This window comes from Phyllopteryx taeniolatus, chromosome 5, assembly GCF_024500385.1.
Source record: "Phyllopteryx taeniolatus isolate TA_2022b chromosome 5, UOR_Ptae_1.2, whole genome shotgun sequence".
Classification (NCBI taxonomy): domain Eukaryota; kingdom Metazoa; phylum Chordata; class Actinopteri; order Syngnathiformes; family Syngnathidae; genus Phyllopteryx; species Phyllopteryx taeniolatus.
This window is the reverse complement of record NC_084506.1, coordinates 21,186,152-21,207,918: the sequence shown is the minus strand read 5'-3', so window position 1 is coordinate 21,207,918 and position 21,767 is coordinate 21,186,152. Positions and strand designations below refer to the sequence as shown.

Sequence of the window (21,767 nt, the reverse complement as noted above, 5' to 3'; positions counted from 1 at the left end):
TTTTTTGTCTTGAGTTTGTTGTCACATTTCTGTGGGGCCAATTATACATTACTCGTGCACTCACTGTAGTAGTCTCGCCACGCTGCACTATTTGCATATGTTGTTGACCAATACTGGCCAATCATGCCAGAGTAGCATCTGCTCCATTTGCACACTGACTGAGGAGTATCTGCAACATTTGCACAATCAACATTGTCCCAGATTATCGCACTACTCGCTTGAAGTCTCGGCGCCCTTTGCACAATGGTCATTGCACCGGACCGTTGCAATAGTTGTCTTTCGAACTGCTCTAAGCGGTAGAGGACAATTGTCAAAAAAATAAATAAATAAAAATGTACCGGCATTACCAGATAACTAGCAACCCTTTATTGCTCAGTGACTGTTTTTTTGTCAATGTCTTTATGTCTCAAAAGTGTTCTATGTCAACTGACTGTCTGTTGTCGTACTAGAGCGGCTCCAACTGCCGGAGACAAATTCCTTGTGAGTTTTTTGGACATACTTGGCAAATAAAGATGATTCTGATTCTGATAAGCGGTACAGAAAATGGATGGATGGATATTTCAACATTTATGTCACATAATACATACATGTGCATCTCAATAAATTAGAATATTGGGGAAAACTTGTTTCAGTAGGTCAATTCAAAGAGTGAAACTCTGTCCTGTGTATAGATTGATGAGACAGAGGGAAATATTTAATGTTCCAATATATTTTTAATAATGTTAATGAATGTAGTTTACCACAAAAATTCACCAGCTCAAGAAATCTGATTATGACATGGAGAAACAATCAAAGTTTATTTTAATGTAAAAATGAGGAATGTTAAGACTTTCCCATGTGTTTATCTATATAATACAAGTTTCACTTATTGATTTGAACTTCGAAAAGAAATTCAATTAACTTTTCTCCAATATTGTTATTTATTTAGATGCACCAGCATGTATTTTTTTTAACATTTTCCACAAATAAATAAGGACAATTAAAATAAAATAATGATTAAAAATAAAAAAAATCAGCAGCATTTTTGCTGGAGCCTATCCCTGCAGACTTTGGGCAAGAGGCGGGGTACACACAGGCTGTCAGTCATAGTAAAGGTAAACAAAGTCCCCTGGTGGCACCACCCGTTCTTTCCAATGAAGGTGCATAATGAGGATATTATAGACATGAAAAGTGTCATACCAGTGCTAGCAGGTACTGAGGCGGTGAAGCAGGAGGTCTCTCCTGGCCCAAAGGATACTTCTCCAATACGGCCTGGTAAGAAGTCACATGACATTTGGTTGCTAATGCATCCTAGCGCTCGGCATTTAAAAGTCTCACGCAACACACTCGCAACTGCTGCTGGTCGTGGACGAAGAAGTTGGATCGAGCCTCGTCCAGTCTCATCCTCTGCGCCCTCCACAAGGCCCGTCGCTCCTTACGAGCCGCCTCTTCTGACAGGTGGCTGTATTGGGCGATCAGCTCCTTCCTGCAATTGGAGTCACATGCACATCACAGGTCTGCTGGGTTCATATACATAAACTCGGTCGGCTAAGGCAAATGTAAAGACCAGATTTGGGGAAAATAGTGAAGTAAGAGGGGGGCAATCTGTCAGTATGATGGCATTACAAGCCACACACAAGGTAAGTACATTAAATTCCAAAACATCGCTCATGGGTGGATATGACGCCCGTCGGGTGATTTTAATCATCAATCAGTTACCGATCGGCTATCAATAAGCAGTCAGACCTGGCTCTCTGCTCCAGTTGCTCCTCCAGCGCTTGAAGTCTCTTCTCCCGGTCCCTCAGTTCTCTGGCAAAGCTGAAGTCGTCGTCCTCCTGCTTCTTCTTGGCCACTCTGCGCCACTGTGAGAGTAAAACCACATCGTACAGTAAGACATGTACTGTATATCAAATATTCCACAACATCTTCTGTTGGCTATGGTTCGCTTTGGAAGGCTCTCTTGCGTTTGCACTGCAGGGTGTGTACGTAAATGATGTATTATACTGAGCTTTTTGGTTACAGATTTCAAAATGAAAAATGTTTTACTGAACTGTTAAGGTTGAAATGTGGCTTTTTCAAATTCCTCTCATGGAAAACCAATTACACAGACAAACAATAGCTACTACAGTCATGGCAAATTTACCTACTTGCGTTTATTAGGGAACCTATACTAAATTATTCTCTGAAAAACACACTTATTTGTGTTTTTGGGCCACAAGAGGGCGCCAAAGCCAAATAGGAATTGGCCTCACAGAAGTATGCTGAATTGATGCATCTAAACTAAAAGACAAGCTATGCACTGTGTGTCAGGGAGGATTTGGGGTTGTTAGCGGAAGATCCGCTGAGTCTTCATTGCATGTACAGGCTCACTTCCAGTGCATTTTCTTTCCAAAACAAATCTTCTCTAAGCCCTTAAAGGTAATGTTGTAAAATCATTAAACTGTTTAAGGATCACTGTTGTCAGTATACGTACACTAACCTTAACCCTGGGGTGTCTAAAGTACAGCCCGCGGGCACTGCACATTTTTCATTAGCCCACCACATATTCAGAAACTAAATATGACCTACATCTAAAGGTTAGAAGGTTAAAACATTTGAGATAGCACACCATTTTTTTTAAATTAAAAATGGAATGTTACAAGGTATCATACTTTTAGATTTTAAATTATTTTTGAAAATGAAAAAAAGTTGAAACTTTGTCACGATGATTTTTATTCAAAATTGTAAATAAATGTGAATTGAATCAGATATCACACTTTATTTTAAATAATTTTTGAATGTAAAAAAAAAAAAAGTTTAATTTACATTTGTCAAAACCTTTGAATTGAAAATTTTAATTACCGTAATTTCTCGAGTATAATGCACACCCATGTATAATGCGCACCTACAAATTTGAATTCAAAATTTTGGAAAATCCTTCTACCTATGTATAATGCATGATTTTGCTTCTACCCATATGATCAAAACGAAGTATTATCTGTATTTTGTTAGTTTTTTTTCAAATCATTATCCTGAAGTTAAGCACTTTATTTGAACACATAATATCCATCCATCCATTTTCTGAGCCGCTTCTCCTCACTAGGGTCGCGGGCGTGCTGGAGCCTATCCCAGCTGTCATCGGGCAGGAGGCGGGGTACACCCTGAACTGGTTGCCAGCCAATCGCAGGGCACATCGAAACAAACAACCATTCGCACTCACAGTCATGCCTACGGGCAATTTAGAGTCTCCAATTAATGCATGTTTTTGGGATGTGGGAGGAAACCGGAGTGCCCGGAGAAAACCCACGCAGGCACGGGGAGAACATGCAAACTCCACACAGGCGGGGACGGGGATTGAACCCCGCACCTCAGAACTGTGAGGCTGACGCTCTAACCAGTCGGCCACCGTGCCGCCTGAACACATAATACTTTCTTTTTATTTACATGCTCTTACTTTGAAATTCACAGCCCGACTTTTATTTAGTAAATGATAAAACACACATTTGTGCTCATGTTTGATTACCCAGGCAGAATTTTTAAGATGTGTACAATTATTTTAAGAATTAACATGAAGGACCAGGCAAAACACGTCATTTTATTTGAATGGGATTCAAATTAAACTGTCAAGCATTTCAGAAAAGCATTATCATTAAACAAAACATAACCATAAATAAATTAATGATGGTTGTTGTTCAGTCATCAGTCGTATTTAAAAAAACAAAACAAAACTATATTTCACAAATTCCGCCTGGGTTTGTAAACTTTGGACATCCCTGGTTTAAACTCTTATTATAGGCAATCCTAAACATTTTGAGAAAAGATAGTATACCTCCTGCTCTTGTTCCAGATGCTGCTTTAGCTCCTTGAAGTGATCCCTCTTTCTAGCCTCCTCAGCCAGACGCTGTGACACCTGGCGCCCTACAGGAGACAAAGGAAAACGCCGTGAGCTGCTTAGGCCTCCACGCAGAAAAAGTGTGTGAAATCTCCCACACGCACACATCCAACGACATCGCCATCTGCCTCTAGCAAACACAGATATGTGACGTCACCAAAGCATGTAAAAGGAACGGGGCCAGCCAACTTTGCCTGGCATCTTCTCAGGTGCTTAAATTATGTGAGGAGTGTGTTAACTGTGCGAGTGGTGATTAGGCTTCAGTGCTCAACGCCCGTTAAAAGAGTCCTCAGTGCAATTAGCCTCACACTCGTATAGCCATGAGTCAACATGGCTAACGTCGGTTCCAACACGGAGTGGAGCTATTTCGAAAAAGGTACTCTCAACGGGGAACGAGAGAGGCTGTTTATTAAACACCACATCACATTCGACATGCCATGTGTGTGTCTTTGAGCAACACTAACCGCGAATGCTCTCCAGGGTTTTGGCTGCTGACGCTCTGACCTGATTGATCAGCTCCTGGCGCGCCTCCTCCGCTCGCTGGGCCTAGAACGATAAACAGCAACCACGTTTAAACAAGATGTGTGCGCCGGCACACTTACGCAAGCGTGTCAAACTCAACAAAACACGGGGAGCGTTAGATGTGAATCAGTGCAACCTTAAAATGGAATTTGGAAAATGACAGACATTTTCAGGAGAAATATGCCTTAAAAGTCGAAAAAAAAGAATGAAAGTCGATGTGGCATCATGGCCACAATTTCCAAGGGATCAATAAAGTATCTACCTACCTATATCTATAGTGCCTAACTACTTTTAGCTGCTAGCCATTAAATGGCTAGCTGCTAATGCTGCTATATGTCATCTGCAATTCTACTTTTATTGCTTTATTATACCATTTGTTAACATATTTTTATTTATTTTTATTCGTACCGTAATAGTTTTTTAAATCGTTATATCCTATGATAACCTTTTTTAATTCAAAAAATGAAATAAAAATAATAGTAATGCTTCATAGTTGTGATATTATTGAAATATTGGCTCTGGCCCATCTGTATGGAGTTTGCATTTTCTCCCCATGCTTGCATCCAGATTCTTTGTCATTTCACTTGTGATTAAAGAATATTCCATAGTTTAAGCGTAACAATATTTCACACTTCTATGACAGTTAAGAATGTCAAAATGTTACTTAAAACATTGCTAAAAAAAATTGTTGTAAACCTTGACCCACCTTAACGTTCTGTCAAAACTATGAGCAATATTTGTGAACGCTGTTGGAGTTTGCGTGCCAGTACCTGGACCTCCCGGCTGACGGCTCTGTGCTTGGCGATCCTCTCCATGCGGCCGCGGTACACGGCACAGTCCTTCTCGATCGCCTCCACCTCCTGCAGGGAGAAGGTGACGGCGATGCGCGGCACGGGAAGCTCCGACAAGCAGATGTAGTGCTGCAGGGACACAGGAACAGACACCTTATTATACACCGAGCAACAGTTTCTCTTTAGGCATTAGAGGAATATTGTTTAATTCTATAATCCTTCACTGTGGGATTTCGTGTTAATAACATTCACTGTCATGTTTCAAGGCAATATGAAAGCAAGTGGGTAAAACCAATTTCATTTCACTCTGTTAACTGCTCCACGGTTGGAGTTTGCAATGGAGCACGACATCATAAGAGCTGATTCTAAAACAGTGGTGCCTTGACCTACAAGTTTTAGTTCCGTGACCATGTTTGTAACTAAAGACCCTTGTATCTCAAATCCTCTTTCCACATTGAATGGAAGTGCTATTATTCGCTCCAGCACCACATTGTGCTCTTTTGGTGTGTGTACTTTATCCACCAGGGGGCAGTAGGATGCAGTTTCTCACCAGTCACCATCTAGAGCTCCTATCTTAAAATGTTTGCTCACAAGTCAAAGCACAAAATCGGCCAAACGATGGCTTGCATCACACATAAGACAAGTTACCACTGTATTTTGATTTTCCTAAAGCGGGGTACAGTGAAAAAACTCAGCATTATGATCTTTGTAAAGGCCTTTTTTTAATACATCTCTTGGACAGGACCTTGTTAAACTGCGCAGATGTACCTATTGACGTGGCCACTGACTGAACAATATGACCACTCGCAAACAGAAGTAACATGATTGTGCACATAAGGAGTCAACATGGAAAAAGTGGTCCAAGACAAAAAGCAGAGCAGTGTGCTGCAATCTGTCACACTCAAGTCTCAGCACGTCCAGACGATGCATCATCACAGGGATGTTAGTGTATTGATAAGGATTTGATAGAGACAGTAAGTGTCCCTGTTCTGTCTCAATATTGATTTATCGTCCCTTGCAGGCGGCGTCTTCCACCCCCCACCACCCCTTTTTTCTAAATGGATGACAGAGACGTGAGCTGCTGAAATAAGAACGCAACAGGGTTTGAAATAAAACAGAGATTAAATTTGGTCAGGTTATGTCAAGGCCGATGATGTTTTTATGCTTAATGCCATAAAAATACAGTGGAACTCTAGGTCATACATTAGGCAATTTAATGGGATATTTTCAAGAAAAATACGTCTCTGAAGTTCCGCTCAGCGAGCATCTAAAAGGACCAACTCCACATTTAGTTTTTTTCCCTTTTTTGTGACATTGCCACATGCAGTGAGGGAAAAGAGGGACAATTTAATGATAAACAGGAAATTGGAAGCCTGATATATTTATCTTTAATATATTGTGATACAGGCGGCACGGTGGACGACTGGTTAGAGCGTCAGCCTCACAGTTCTGAGGAGCGGGGTTCAATCCCCGGTCCCGCCTGTGTGGAGTTTGCATGTTTTCCCTGTGCCTGTGTGGGTTTTCTCCAGGCACTCCGGTTTCCTCCCACATCCCAAAAACATGCATGTTAATTGAAAACTCTAAATTGCCCGTAGGTGTGAATATGAGTGCGACTGGTTGTTTGTTTGCATGTGCCCTGCGATTGGCTGGCAACCAGTTCAGGGTGTACCCCGCCTCCTGCCAGATGATAGCTGGGATAGGCTCTAGCACGCCCGCGACCCTTGTGAGGAGAAGCGCCTCAGAAAATGGATGGATGGATATTGTTATACATTAGTTTGAGGTTAATGAATTAAAAGTACATGGGCACAGGTTCCAAGATAACACCTTATGTGACAATGTTTTGCTGTGGTTCAATTATTTTTTTTCCACTTGAAATACAGTTTAAAAAAATACAACTTCAAGAATTGCCTGTGCAGTTAATAAGCATTTGTGAGAGGGCAACATGATTTCCTCTGCATTTTAAATTAGAGGACAAGCAGGAATACAATGAGGCAAACCTGCGGGCAGCATATTTTCAGGAGGTTGATGGTCTTCCCGCAGACGTACACGTCATTGGCGATGTGCCTCAGGAAGACGGGCACGCACTCCTCCACATCTTTAGAGATCAAAGTGTATCCTTGGACCCAGAAGTGTTTGTCTGCAGAAAGAAAAAGAAAAATTACAGCCATAATGTGAATTAGGTGGCCGAATGTTGTGAGGTTCCCATTGATTCTGCCCACTGGCAGTTTGAGTAATTGTCAATGGTGCAAAATGAATGTTCGCTTGTCCTCGTCCTCAGAGTTTGGAAATGTTTTCACTGTTGGAAAGCAGTTTTCCTCAGTGCAAGAACGCTATTCATTTTTAATTACTGAGAGTGAGTGTGAATTATTATTTGTCTATCTGTGCCCTGTGATTGGCTGGCAACCAGTCCATAGTGTACCAATGCCTCCCACATAAACTCAGCTGGGAAAGGCTCCAGTTGGCACTCTATAAATGTAAATTAAATGACTCACAGTATCCTTCTTATCACTGAACCCATTAGAACTTCTGACTTGCACAACTTGTATTATTACTTGGACTCAAGTTTGAAAACCGCTTAGCTCAGTTGATCCAGAGCTAAACGCACAAGAGCATGTGAATGTGGTGAGCTTCAGGAGCATTTTCCAGCCAAGAGAGTTTAGTCAATTGCTGATTGGCTCGCCCCCACAGCCGACAACTTCCAAGGGAGTGGTGACATTTGGGCGCCCTCCAGACAAGCGGGAGCGAGGAGTGCACAGGGTTCAAGTGCGGAGAGTTGATGAGGTGGAGCCGACGAGCAAATTAACCTCTTAGCCAGACAAAGCAACCGCCGAGGCGTGACCTTGAACGGAGTGCTGCGTGACAAACTACACTCGGCCAGGCAACAGTGAGTAGCATGCATGCGGCGAGCTTTATGGATTACTGTTCAAAGACAATAATTGCAGTGAGCTAGAAATGTGACCTTTGTACCCTAACAAAAAACAAAGATGCATGTAATTCCTATACAATTAGGAAACACAGTACTTCATATTAGGTAATGACCCGGCAAGCAAACAATCTTCAAATTTAAACGCTTTAACGAGATTATGGAAAATTTACTTTTTATTGCTTGTGTACATACAGTGTATAGTTGGGTGAGTCTGGAGTGCCTGCCCACCCATCCAGTATGAAATCAAATAACCAAGTACATCTTTTGATAAAATTATTATTGTTATCTGCCTATTGCTGAAAATGTATCTGTGAATGTGAAGAGTCGTTTTGCACTTATGCCTTCACTTTTTTCACAACAGTGGTGACAGTGGTGGCTTCCCACAAGGTAAGCAGAGCTCATTGAGTTTTGTTAGAAAAACAGATAAGCATTCATTTCTGATTAGCAGAACTGCTCAGTGAAGTTGTCGATGTGGTGGCGCTGCGAAAGATGAAGGGTATTTGTTTGAGCCAATTTGTCCATACGGCACATACACACAGTATAGTGTAGAACTGAAACGACTAATCGAGTAACTTGATTACAAACAATAGTGGAAGCGGAATCTCTGCCCGGAAGCGTCATCGTTGGATGCTCGTCAGAAGTAGAGTGCTTTTTCAAAAGGTTGCAAAATGTGTATGGGGAAGCTGCAGTAGTCCACAGCACAGTCAAAAAGTGGGTGTCCAGGATCAAAGGCGAAGAACAACAGCCTGCTTTGAGTGACCGCCGTAACAGGCAAAGCAACTTGTGAGGTCATCAGTTCCTTTGGCTGGACAACAATAACCCATCCCCCATACTCGTCCGATCTGGCACAACAGATTGTCACCTTTTTGTACCTTTTGTTTTAAAGGTCCAAAAAGGTGATAAATTAGAGGTCAGCACTTCTCTGATGACGAATAAGTTGAGCAAGATGTAAAAAAAACTCGTACAGCCTACTGAATTTAACAAGGCTGGCAAACATACCTTTGTTCATTGATGGACAGTTGGTGTTGAGGAAAAAGGGAGATTATATTGAAAAGAAGCGATGAAATCCCCACTTTTGGGGCGTTATTTCTGTGTATAGTGCCTTTCGAATGCAACAAATAAAGCTCAAGGAAAATTGGCTAATTGCTTTTTGACAGCCCCTCATATGTTTTCCTTAAAATACATTCGCAATCTGCTTCAGCACAGGAAGGAAAAAAAAAAGAATTACTTTGACATTAAAAGATTTGGTACTACGCTACAAACACGTTAAAACACTCCTTTGTAAATTACAGGGAGAGAATTGATGAATGGATATACTGTAAGTGCTATTTCTAGTATTCCACATCAACCAGATGAGCGAGAGCACAGCACATGTGGAAAAAGATGTACAACACTGTTGTGAGCAGAGATTACCAACAAAACACAGCTGTCTTAATTGACTCAAGTTTCTGCTTCCTGTTGAGTATTGTCCAATCATTTAATGAAACCTTTATAGGCCCAAGGACAAATCCAGAAGGGCAATGGAACAAACAGAATGAAATAGTTGTTCTTCCGCAGGAGCATATCTCTTATAGGATTTTTCAGTTCGAGATTCAGCTTTTGAAAAATTAAACCTGAAGAATAATGTATGTGTGTGTGTGTGTGTGTATGCGCGTGCGTGCCTGACCTAGAGTCTTTTGCTATTTAATATTTTGGTAATCAATTAGTCTACGGACAAGGTTTTCGAGGAATTGATTCATTGGATAATACGAAAGAGGAAAAGCAGCCATTTCACCTCCAAAAATGAACAACTAGTTGCATTTATTTGTGGAAAATCCACATAAAAAAGACTGCATACAACATGGCATATGACTTTGCATATTAAAATAAATATACAGTGTTACTGACTTGGGCCTCTGGGCCATCATGTTTGAACTATGGGACTAATTTATATACAGTGTACCCCCCCCAACACACATATACTGAATTTCTCCACCCATGCCGTGACCAGCTTGGCTAGTCGAAGATGCACAGTCTCTTTCAAGCATCCGGCTGCTGGAGTTCACTGTCTAAAACATTATGATGCAAAAACACAAACACTGGTGCAGCACCACTGCCATCATGTCAAAAGCAAAAGTAAGTAGTCAGCAGAGCTGCATCGAGTTTTGTTGGATGCACAGATTAGTGTCAGCTAACAGAATTAGCTCCTGATGAGTAGCAGTTACTTGATTGCTTGGTATGTTGCCGACACGGTGGTGGTCTGGGTTATTTGTGTTTGGTCATGTGCCGATGTGCCACATAAAAACAGTGAACTGCTGCCTCAATGAGGACAAATGTTTCGCAAATAAGCAACAACAAGCAACTGGCTGAAGTGCACACTCGCGACGGGTCTTTTCCAGGTCGCAACAACAAGGCGCTATAAAGCGGCCACGCCACCCCAAAGCCCAGATCCACATGCTGGCTGCAAAGTTTGACATTTTATCAAATGTTGTCCTCCCTCCCCACTCTTTTCCCTTCCTCCCTGTGTCGAGCGTGCACTCACAGCAGACAATGAGGCGCGCTAAAGCGACCACACCAGCAGACTATCCGAAGAGAAGATGCATTCTCAGGGAGTAGGAAGAGCTAGCTAGCTAACTGCACGTCACTCTCGTACTGGATAACCGCGGATGCAAACCAAAGCACTCAAGTTCTTATATAGCATGGGAAGGGTGACTCATGCCGGATGCCCAAGTGTGTCACTGAGAGCCGTTTAAGCCAGACCCAAAAAAATAATGTGAAAAATTAAATGGTGAAAAAGAGCTTAACGATATATTTCCACAATTGAGTTCTACATAGTTCTCAGTCTTCATACGTGTATTGTATTTATAAACTAATCTCTGAATTCACTTTACAGGGTCTTTAAATTAAAAACAAAAATAATAATAATAATCATGTCTCCTTTAAATTGTCAACAACTATTACAATAAATACCTCTGAAGCCAAGGTACTCTTCATTGACTTGGATCATGAACTCGCCATAAACATCTCGAAACACGCCACTGTAAACCCAGTCGGACACGAACCTGAGAAAGGAGACAACACATGGTCCAGACGAGCATGTGGTGACATGTTGGCGACATCGGTGTGCCCTAACCTGGTGTACGGCTCACAGCTGCTCTTGAGGAGGGACAGCAGCACCGGGTAGTTCTCGTTGCTGCAGTTGTTCTGGGCTTCGTTGTACAGGTAAGAGAGCAGCTTCACACCCTGAAATCAACGCCGAGCGGCTTTGAGCCTTCTGAAAAGCTACACGAGGGCGAACATCATGCAGTGTGCTGCAGATGAAAAGCAACATACCACAGGGAAGGCAGCCCGGTCGCCACCCAGAGGCCCGTCCACACGGCACAGTTCTGACAGATACCTGAGATGAAAGCGAAGCGGCTCATTTACATCAAGGTCCTCTCTCCTTTCATATCATTACAAGGCGCCAGGAAAGGCTTTAAAATTAAAAGGAGACCACAGTCATACCCCTAAAAAAAGTACTTCACCTGAGCTGTTGACCAACTTTGCGGAAGACGAAGCCAATGGTCAGCAGGCTGAGTCTGGGAGGCGTGCTGAGAACACACGCTCTGTAGTAATGCAAGTACTTCCTCAGACCCCCTGTGAACGCCTTTGAGACACAGATGAACACTGTTGTATGACATTTAATCTTCTTAACCAAGACATGGGGTCCTCAGGTTACGACATACTTTTTTTCTTTTTTTTTTAGGTTAATTGAGGTTAATAACGGCACGTAATGAACTAGTCTGCGCAACAACACAAAAAGGCATGCTCTGGTAACACCGTACTTAATGTTTTTAATTTTATTGTTTTATATTCATGTCCTACAAGTGTTTTTTTCTACAAATAATTACTATACGTATGACTATATAACTGCGTTAGCATTCCAACTTGCACACAAATTCAGGTTACCTTACCGCCACATTCGGCCTACTGTGCTATTGAATTTTAATGTTACTCATGATAGTGGTACTTGGACAGATAAGAATTTTTTTAGGTGGTGTTATGAGTAAAAATTTTCAGAACCACTGCCGAAAAGAACACATTTTAAGTATGTTACAACTAGGGTTGGTTGAAAAATGTCAAAACGACACCAACAAAAAGAAATCAATAGGAATAGGAACCGCAGCTTGCATTAAATGCTTGTATTTGCATTTTTGAATGGATATGACTGAGAATGCGCATTTAAAAACATGTCTTTAATTCATGATTACTAATCATGAATGGTACTTAATTGGCCTTTTTCAAGACGCTTAAACGGTTCTATTTGTGTTAATTTACCATGTCAGAACATATCTAATTAAAAAGCTTGTTTTTCCACAAATAAATCTTCAATTAAATCTTACTCCAATAATCTTGTTGACAATTACATGAAGTGCCCTGTCTAAATCAGTGGAGTCTTATGCAAATTTGAGTTAATTTAAACATGAGAGGCGAGTAAACGCGCTCTCATGTTTAAATGAAAATGGCCCTGCACTTGACTTTGCTGTCTTTATTTTTCAGTTTTTATTTCTACTGCAGCTCATCTAGGCAGCAAATTGGATAGGGCCAAAAAAGAAATGTTTCGCCAGCTGCTTTCTACCACAAAAATACACATAACCGTGTCAAGCTACTACTGTATGCAAAAATCAGCTCATGGTGGTGACCCGAACATACCTGGAAGACCAGGCCCTTTTTTTCAGGGCTCTGCAGTGAGAAGCGACTGAGCCTCAGGTAGTAGGTGCCGTACTGGGCCAGTTCGCCCAAAAGACGAGAAACGCTTTCCGGAGAAGCTCCTGATACGCACACGCCGGGGCGGACGTCGAACTGGACACTCTTGGGAAGAAGAACCCACAAACAACGCGGAAGCCTGTTCAGACTAATAACATTTAATAAACTGTCTGTATAAAAGATATCACATTTCACAGAGAGGTTTATTAATATATGAGAGCTACTCATTGGTGTTTTGTTGTCCTTCCTATGGATTTTTTTATGAGACGTTGCTGGCCAGCACACTTCTGGGAGACACAATATCGTGCAAAGCAATTTTGTAGAACACAACAACTGCACGAGCTTGCCTGACAGTATTGAGCTCAGCAGCCTACATGTTAATGTTCCAAAAGAAAAAGATGCTGTAAAAAGAAATAACTCTCATCTTCAAGAGGTATATAAAATCTTTATGGGTGAGCAACAAAAAAAGCTCCATGGTGATTACATTTTTCTGTAATGAGTTGAATTTTTAATGGAATATTTTACACGCTTGTGTTTTACGCTGTTCTTGGAGTAACTGTATAGTACAACCATCAAGACCTGAAAATAAGGAAGAAGAAAAAAAAGGGGGCAAACAAGATGGGATTTTCCAGAATAAATTGCTGATTCCAGAGTCCAGATGAATCTTGGTTTGACACAGTTACTTACAATTCATTTGGATGTATACATTTTCATCTACACATTATGGATTATTACATTACCACCAAGGTAATCATCAAGAAATCCAAGTTTTCTATATCAAAAACAGCAAGCACAGCCCAAACCAATCAGAAAAAAAATAAATCAAAGTTTGCTATGTAAAAAAGAAATAAGTTGGTTCTAGACTACCTACTGTAAATCATCCAGTTATGACACTATATATGCATATATCATATACTTTATATTCAACAAAACATCAGTTTAAAAAAAAGGGAAGCTGAAATGAATGAATGGGGACTGGCACCGCCTTTTCATGGCAAATCCTCAAAATGATCAAACTTTGATGCCATTTTCCACCCACATTAGCAAAAAACTTTGCAATTTAACGTTATCTCGGATGGTTGACTTCCTGTTCATTTTCAAGATTGGTATTTCAGATTTTTTTTCCCATACGTCCTGTTACGATAGACATGTCCACCCCACTTCATGTCAATCAGTTAAACTGGTGTCAGGGGACATTTTTTTCCAAACTTTCTCTGGGCTCTGGTTATGGGCTCTGGACTCCAAAAATACACAGCTTTTCACCAGGATACACAAACGTTCCAGATTAGTGAGTATTCGGACATGCCGAGGCCCCCCAAAAAGGGGATTCATTTGAAACATTTAGATGCTAACATGTCACATTTAGATGCTAACAGATGGGAAGCGAGTGGATTGTACCTGGTTGAGAGGGAAGGTGGTGGACGCCACACCAATCAGCACGTTCAGGAGGTCACCCACGAGCTGCCCCTGAGAGTCGACGGGAAGTGGGATGAGCGGGGAGGGCACACTGGCGCTAACCACCCGCATCTCGCCCTCCCAAAGGCGATAGAGCTGGTCGAAGCCCTCTCTGCCGCTCTCGCTCAAGTACAGAGACTCTCTCCTGCCGGGCGGCCTAGTGACAGGCACATTGGGTAAATTAATGAATCCTGTGCCATTTGTTTTTTGTTAAAAATTGAAACCATTTTCTCTGTGTTTCATGAATATATGTTGAATTTGCCAGAGAATATTAATTTGTAATTATTTTTGGAATTGTCACATCTGTTCTCATCTTTGAGAGCGGAAATCTATCCAATGTCAGCAAAAAACAAGGATCGGATTCGACTGGATCTAAAATCTCAGATTTTAGCACTCTTATATAAGGCGTCCATTCCACGATCCGCTTTAGCACTTCTGTCCAGCAGCGCCCGGACAGCATGCAGAGCCCACGTGATCACAACACCAGGTTGCTAAGGTGCTAACATTGTAGCAAGGAGTAAGAGCGAATGTTCCTTGCTTAGTCGTTTATTGACACTTTAGTTGAAGTTCACTGTAAAACTGAACGGACATAACAAAATAATTACACCTATTGGATGTTCAAATACATCACGGTCTTTCTTTTTTTTTTGTTCACAAAGATCGCTAGCTCAAAACTAACACACAATGAATGAATAACACCATTGATGAGCTAACGAAAATTGCACCATGCACCACACTGCCCCGCACAGGTCAAGACGTGCACAGCGTTACTTCATGTAACCCATCCATCCATCCATTTTCTGAGCCGCTTCTCCTCACTAGGGTCGCGGGCGTGCTGGAGCCTTTCCCAGCTGTCATCGGGTAGGAGGCGGGGTACACCCTGAACTGGTTGCCAGCCAATCGCAGGGCACATACAAACAAAAAACCATCCGCACTCACATTCACACCTACGGGCAATTTAGAGTCTCCAATTAATGTATGTTTTTGGGATGTGGGAGGAAACCGGAGTGCCCAGAGAAAACCCACGCAGGCACGGGGAGAACATGCAAACTCCACACAGGCGGGGCCCGGGATTGAACCCGGGTCCTCAGAACTGTGAGGCTGACGCTCTAACCAGTCGGCCACCGTGCCGCCTTCATGTAACCCGTTGGTTTTTTTCTCATACTTTGATTATTGTTCTATGTTTGAGAAATATCTAGAGGATAATCAATTCTAAAAAGATTAGATAGTGACAGCACTAAAATAAAGTAGGTGTGTATGTTTGTCTCTCAAATACACATTCTTAACTAATTTGATAATAAATGGTTAAAATCCCCAAAGTATAATTAATATTTGATATGTTTATTTCAGGTTTAAATAGTTTGAAGACACATTCATTTACAATATTTTTTATGCCCATTTGGGGAAGCTGATATTTTTTGTCATTAGGACCAAGTGTGTGAGTTGTTTTATGTAACACTGCAAACAAAATACTGCATAAAAATCAATGTTGCTGCCAATCAGTGACAAATCGCAGGACTGAATATTAAAAATGATCATATACTCTTTGAAATGTGTTTATGGGTTATTGTTTTTTTAGGTTTATGTAGACTTATTAAAACCTACTGGCTTTGAAAAGGTACCAGAACAATATATAATTAATATTTAATCAGTATACTGTACTTCAGGTTGAATTAGACTGACGAGGTGGAGAATGTAATAGTACAAAATATTTTTAAGGCAGATTCTGGGAAGCTGTCAATTGTGGTCACTACGGACGAATAATGGTTAATAATGTGGTGTGTCACAAATTGCCCTTAAATTATGAGTGTCAAAGTCATACTTCTACCATGGTGTCAGGGACTACTGTAATAAGACATAAGCCTCACCAGCCAACGGACTCCCAGCAGCAGCGCACTCCGGGCTCGAACGTCTGCAGAGCCTCCCACACATCCATCTCTGGACCGGGGCTGGGCTCCGACTGAGAGTCCGGCGTCATGTTGGAGGCGGACTGGAAGCCTTCATCGTCAGACTGATCCAAACAAGGTGGAATCTACACCAAATGTGACAATGCATTTGACTCGGTATTTGATATTCGGGTTCTTATGTGCATGGGGTCTATTCCACTGAAGTAATAAATAACTCCACAACAAGTACTCCTGGAGACAATCTACATGAAAAAATAAAAAAATATGTCAACCGCGCAATTTCCTTCTCAAAATGACGCATGTTTTTCATTTAAGCAAAATTTGATGAATGAAAATCGATTGAGAAGATAAGAATTGGCATGTGAGTCTCACTTCTGTGTGCTATATGACTTGACATTTTGACGTATAAAAACAATGCCTGTGCCGAATAAATGATACATGCGCAACATAACCATACAGCAATTTCACTGTTCACAATTTCAGAGAGTCACAACGCCTTGGCCAAAAATTGGCCAGCTGTCACGTCAGCCTCGTTGTTACGTGAAAAGCGGTAAGTTGCACCAGTGAATGTCAATGTAATATTTCTAAGTAGTCTGATGTACTTGCTAACATGTTTTATGACATGGTGTAGTAAATTTAGTAGTAATTTTAAATGGTTTTGATGTCAGTAATGTAAAAAATACATACATTGCCAAGATCTGGAACATAAATAATCAATAAAATAATACAAAATATACTTTTTGTGTTGATACAGAACAGTTTCTGAAGTGACTGGTGTCTCCCAAACAATGCCATACACCAAATATGGAGTCATTGCCTCAATGCAGTGGTGGGTTGGGGTTAAGCCTGCAGCTACTGAACCCATTTAGAATAAATTATTCTACCACTCATCCCATCGATTAATCAGACAAAAATTTATTTGGCATTAAAACATCAAAATCTGCAGGTAACGTGCAGTTCTTATTGTTGTCCGTGTGGGGTTGCCATCCTCAGTCAGCCTGGTGAGTGACGTGGGAGTCAGCGAATGAGAGTGTACAGCTGTTGTGAGCTCAGATTAGAAGCTCGAGCATGAATGTGCTTATTACATGTTTATTCTGTTACCGTTTTTAAAATAAAGCGATTGAAAGTGCAACCGGCAGCTGTGTCTATCCTTGACCACTTGTGGGGAGATTACAAAATTGGGACACTACAAAACTTTCCAACTAGCGGTGGTAGGCTATATTAAATTAGCTTACATCAATACCTTCTGTTGGCTATCGTAGACGTGCTGTTGTGGTACATTAGCTAGTTTTGCTTTAGAGAAGACATCGCAATTTATCTTCTTTTTTTAAGTGTGAATTGATCAGAAACTTCAGAGATTGTTTTTTTTTTTTTTTGCAATCTTTCATCCTGATTCGCCGCCATCGCGTCAATTTACTTCTACACGGAGTAATCCAATTATTCAAGTTATTTGATTATTTTTTTCAGCCCTAGTTGGAGTTCACTCAACTGCAGAGGCGAGAAAGCATAGAAACAAGACTCATACCCTGATGGGGAGCCCAGTTACATCTACGTTGCTGGGAACAGGGGGAAGGTCCAGTCTGATGTCCAGGTCTGAGGTACGAGTGTGCTGCAAGGCTCCAAACAAGGTCAGCCTGGTCTCCTTCTCAAATTTTTCCTCTATGTCCATTTTAGTCCTCAGAGCCAACAAGCCTGCGCGTGGCTGAGCTTCCATCAAGCTCTGAGTTTCGCACAAGCGCTCCAAGGACCCCCATTCCTCGCTGCACACGAGCGTCCAGGCATGGGCCTCCAGCCTCTGCAGCTCCTCGCTCTGGTAGGGCCAGGGTGCGGGCCTGCGCAGCACGGGCCTTTCCCGCCTCATGTAGTCCCGACTGAAGGAGGGCGGCGTCGGGGGCGAGGAGCCAGCCAGGTGCACCAGGAGCTCGAGGACAGAATCCACTTCGCTCAAGCCAGACGAGGCCCCGTCCGGAAGCTTCTCCAGCAGCTCCTCCAGCCTCTCGGCCTCCTCCCGGCAGCCTGCTACCCTCAGGTCAAAACAGATCATCAGGACTCTGTTCCTCGGAGGCGGGCTCGCCGTGGACACCGACGTGGCGGGTGCTTTGGCGCTGTCTTGGAAAAGCTTGGCCAGCAGGGCGCCGTAAGCTCGCTTCTTCAGAGCTCTCCGGAAGCCTTCTCTTGAGACGCCTCCCAGGGCCCGACGCTTCCACGACACCCCAGCCAGGCTGCTGTCACACAGGGTGGTCAGCAGCTCTGGGACGCTGGAGCTTGTGTTGCAGCCGGACTTGATGGGACGTTTAGGGCTCGTGTACATGGTGGCACTACCTTCCCCAGCCTGGATGACAGGAAAGATGATGACACACTGTTTCAGTTGTTAAACTCTGTGTGTAAAATGGCTTGAGATAACTTCTGTTGTGAATTGGCACTATATATAGCAACTAACATTTACCGTAATTTCTCATATAATGCGCACCCATGTATAATACGCACCCGCAAAGTTGATCTCAAAATTCTGGAAAACCCTTCTACCTACGTATAATGCATTTTTACAATGCATGATTTTGCTTGTACCCATATAATCAAAACATGAAATATTATCTGTATTTTGTTAGTTTTTTAAAACAATTATTCTTAAGCACTTTATTTGAACATGTAATACTTTTTAAAATATACTTGCTCTTATTTTGAAATTCACAGCCCTACTTTTATTTATTAAATTAGAAAACACACAGTTGTGCTCATGTTTGATTACCCAAACAGAATTTGTAAGATGTGTACAATTCTTTAAAGAAAACATGAATGACCAGGTGAAACACATTTAATTTTATTTTATTGGGATGCAAATTAAACGGTCAAGCATTTCAGAAAAGCATTATCATTAAACAAAACATAACCATGAAGATATGAATGGTGGTCATCAACCATATTTAAAAAAAAAAATACAAACATTTCACAAATTCTGCCAGGTTTTGTAAACTTATGAGCACAACAGTACATATATGCAGTCATACGTACCCCTGTCGTATTGGAATGAAAGTGTAGGCTACACCTTGTTTATAACCACTAGATGGCATATTAGAATGAAAGTATACACCTTTCTCATAACCTCTAAGTGCCGGTGGCATTTTGGAGTGAAAGTGTACAGCTTTTTCATAACCACTAGATGGTTTATAAAATGTGAAGGTTTTTTCCCCCCCATTTGTCCCTATACCTATGTATAATGCGCACTATTGACTTTTGACAATTTTGGAGGGGAAAAAAATGCACATTATACATGAGAAATTACGGTACTTGCCGTGTCTATTGTCTTGTCTTTTTAACACCAGTTGCACAAGAAAAGGAAGGACCACAGTATGAGGACTTTTCAAACAAACTATTCACCGACAGTGTGCGCAAGTGGTTCAAATTAGGCTTGTAAAGTAGGGTTTGCAATGCATATGCAGTGCATTCGGAAAGTATTCACAGCACTTCAGTTTTTCCACATGTTCATATGTTATAGCCTTATTCCAAAATGGAATACAGTAATTCATTTTCCATAGGAGACAGAGAGAAGAGTCTTCTTCCCTATTGTTTCTGTCTACAGTACATGTGTGAAGTGGAGCACCATTGGTGTAGCGTATGCATCAAAATTCTACACACAACACCCCATAATGACAATTTGCAAAAAGGTTTGGTGATTTTTTTCCACTTTGAGTTATTAAAAAAAAACAAAAAACGAAGTATATATACAGTAAGTATAGAGCCTTTACTCAATACAACACTATTCCTTTTTGAAGCAAGCTCCATCAGTGAATGGCTCCAGAGCTGTTCCACTGGATTGCAGCCACTCCTTTGGCATATTGGCTGTATGCTTTGGATCATTGTCCTGCTGAACCGTCCCCCCAGTCTGTGGTCAAGAGCACTCTGCAGCAGGTTTTCTGCTTCATCCAGGATGTCTCTGTTGTTGTCGTTGTGACTTGCCCCGTCAAGGGTCGCCACAAAACCCCCGCCCTTTTTTTTCAAAATACCATTACACTACCAGTCCCTCCAGTGCGTCTCTGTACACAGGTGCATTCATATTTCCCTCAATCCTGCCCAGTCTCTCAGTTCCTGCCACTGAAAAACATCCCTAAATGATGCTGCCCCCACCATCGAGCGTCACTGTAGGGAACCTTTCTTGGCGTTTTCATTATGGGGTGTGGTGTATAGAATTTTGAAGAATAAATGAATTTAATACATTTGGAATAAGGCTGCCTTCAACCTAACTTGCATGCGATGCTGTACACTACGAGCTAGCTGTAGCTACCGTTAGCTAAACTCGCCGATATCACAACATTAGGTTAGCAACAGATATGCATGCTGTCTGAGTGAGGAAGACACTTTGTTATAATTTGGTTACCGTCACGATGTGGACTGTTATCGGCTCATTCGGCAGGGAGCGTCCGGCTGGTTCTCCACATCGATATTGCCTCCAGCATGCTAACACATGCTAACAGTCGTTATAGCATCGCTCGTCAATTCATCAGGCGCTATCCTGCTGTTGAGTTCACGAGCGTCCCATACCGGGAGCAGTCCTCTTTATCATCGCCCAAACTGTCTTTTATTACTTGGCTTTATTGTTGTTGAGTATTAAAAGCACATTAAATGCGTGTGTTTTCATGTATATGGTTACTGGCTAGCCCGTCATTCAGTTCCAGCTAGCAAGTCTCCAGGAAGGGGAGAAAAAATCCTTAAAGGTGATTGGACAACAAAAAGAATTGCTGGCGGTGATTTGTTGAGTCTTTCAATAGTCCGCGTTGATTGGTCAACTGGGTCAGTCGTACACCCCGCTTTGTAATGATGCGTTCAGGTGAAGACATAAAAATAGGAAAGTTCCAAACCCAGTTGAAATACAGTATTGTTTAAAAACGAATTATTACTTTGTACGCACATAACTTTGGTTTATTAAAAACGAACAAAAAAAAGTTTCTTCAGGTCATTAGTGAATGAGATTAAAAGATTAGTTGTTTAAATTTCCATCTATAACTTTAATGCCAAAATGATTTGTACAATTTGTAGTGAACAGGTTCCATTTTATTGTTCATAATTACTATAATTAGATTATTATTTAAACAATATTTGTTAAATATACAGTAAATTTACCTTTTTGTATTTTACAATTTGTAGTTCTATAATTTACAATAAATCAAATTGATTTAAAAAAAAAATGCTAAGTGGCCATACGTAGCCTGTGGCTTGTTCCATTAAGAATCACAATGTAACTATTTAAAATAGCTACTTACTACACACAAATTTTTTCCAACATAAATCATTGTAAAACATTACACAAATTCAAAATATTATTATTTTCATTTTGGACTTGTAACATAAAAACTGAGTCCATTATATGCAATCAATGAAAGAGAGACTCCTGTAGCTGACCGGGGGGAAAAAGGATGAATCATGAAAGAAAATAGATTTAATTTGATTAAAATGCAAGAATCTGAGCATCCATTTACTATATATATTATTCATCACAAGATCGAGTTTCCTCGCTTTTTCCCTGAAGGTATCCCCAAATCAAAGAAATGTCTAATTAGCTTTTGAAGCAGGTGTAGGTGAAAGGCAGCCAGCTG

General features: G+C 41.3%; 1 protein-coding gene across 4 annotated transcripts in view; it reads right to left on the bottom strand.

Annotated features, from left to right (window-relative positions):
- tubgcp6 (tubulin gamma complex component 6) overlaps positions 1 to 20,857 on the bottom strand; it is a 33,908-nt gene extending 13,051 nt beyond the window's left edge. For all 4 annotated transcript variants that reach the window (XR_009788562.1, XM_061773679.1, XM_061773680.1 and 1 more), the window contains exons 1-16: positions 20,552 to 20,857; positions 17,702 to 18,508; positions 16,138 to 16,301; positions 14,213 to 14,426; positions 12,761 to 12,919; positions 11,593 to 11,714; positions 11,402 to 11,465; positions 11,202 to 11,311; positions 11,039 to 11,130; positions 7,161 to 7,300; positions 5,143 to 5,292; positions 4,315 to 4,396; positions 3,788 to 3,876; positions 1,726 to 1,841; positions 1,327 to 1,465; positions 1,180 to 1,251 (exon numbers count right to left, since the gene is read on the bottom strand). Coding sequence is in view for 3 of the 4 variants with exons in the window: in XM_061773679.1 (XP_061629663.1) it covers positions 1,180 to 1,251; positions 1,327 to 1,465; positions 1,726 to 1,841; positions 3,788 to 3,876; positions 4,315 to 4,396; positions 5,143 to 5,292; positions 7,161 to 7,300; positions 11,039 to 11,130; positions 11,202 to 11,311; positions 11,402 to 11,465; positions 11,593 to 11,714; positions 12,761 to 12,919; positions 14,213 to 14,426; positions 16,138 to 16,301; positions 17,702 to 18,487 (2,499 nt within the window). In the remaining variant the exon portion in view is untranslated. The remainder of the gene's footprint in view (positions 1 to 1,179; positions 1,252 to 1,326; positions 1,466 to 1,725; positions 1,842 to 3,787; positions 3,877 to 4,314; positions 4,397 to 5,142; positions 5,293 to 7,160; positions 7,301 to 11,038; positions 11,131 to 11,201; positions 11,312 to 11,401; positions 11,466 to 11,592; positions 11,715 to 12,760; positions 12,920 to 14,212; positions 14,427 to 16,137; positions 16,302 to 17,701; positions 18,509 to 20,551) is intronic.
- Positions 20,858 to 21,767: the final 910 nt, after the last annotated feature.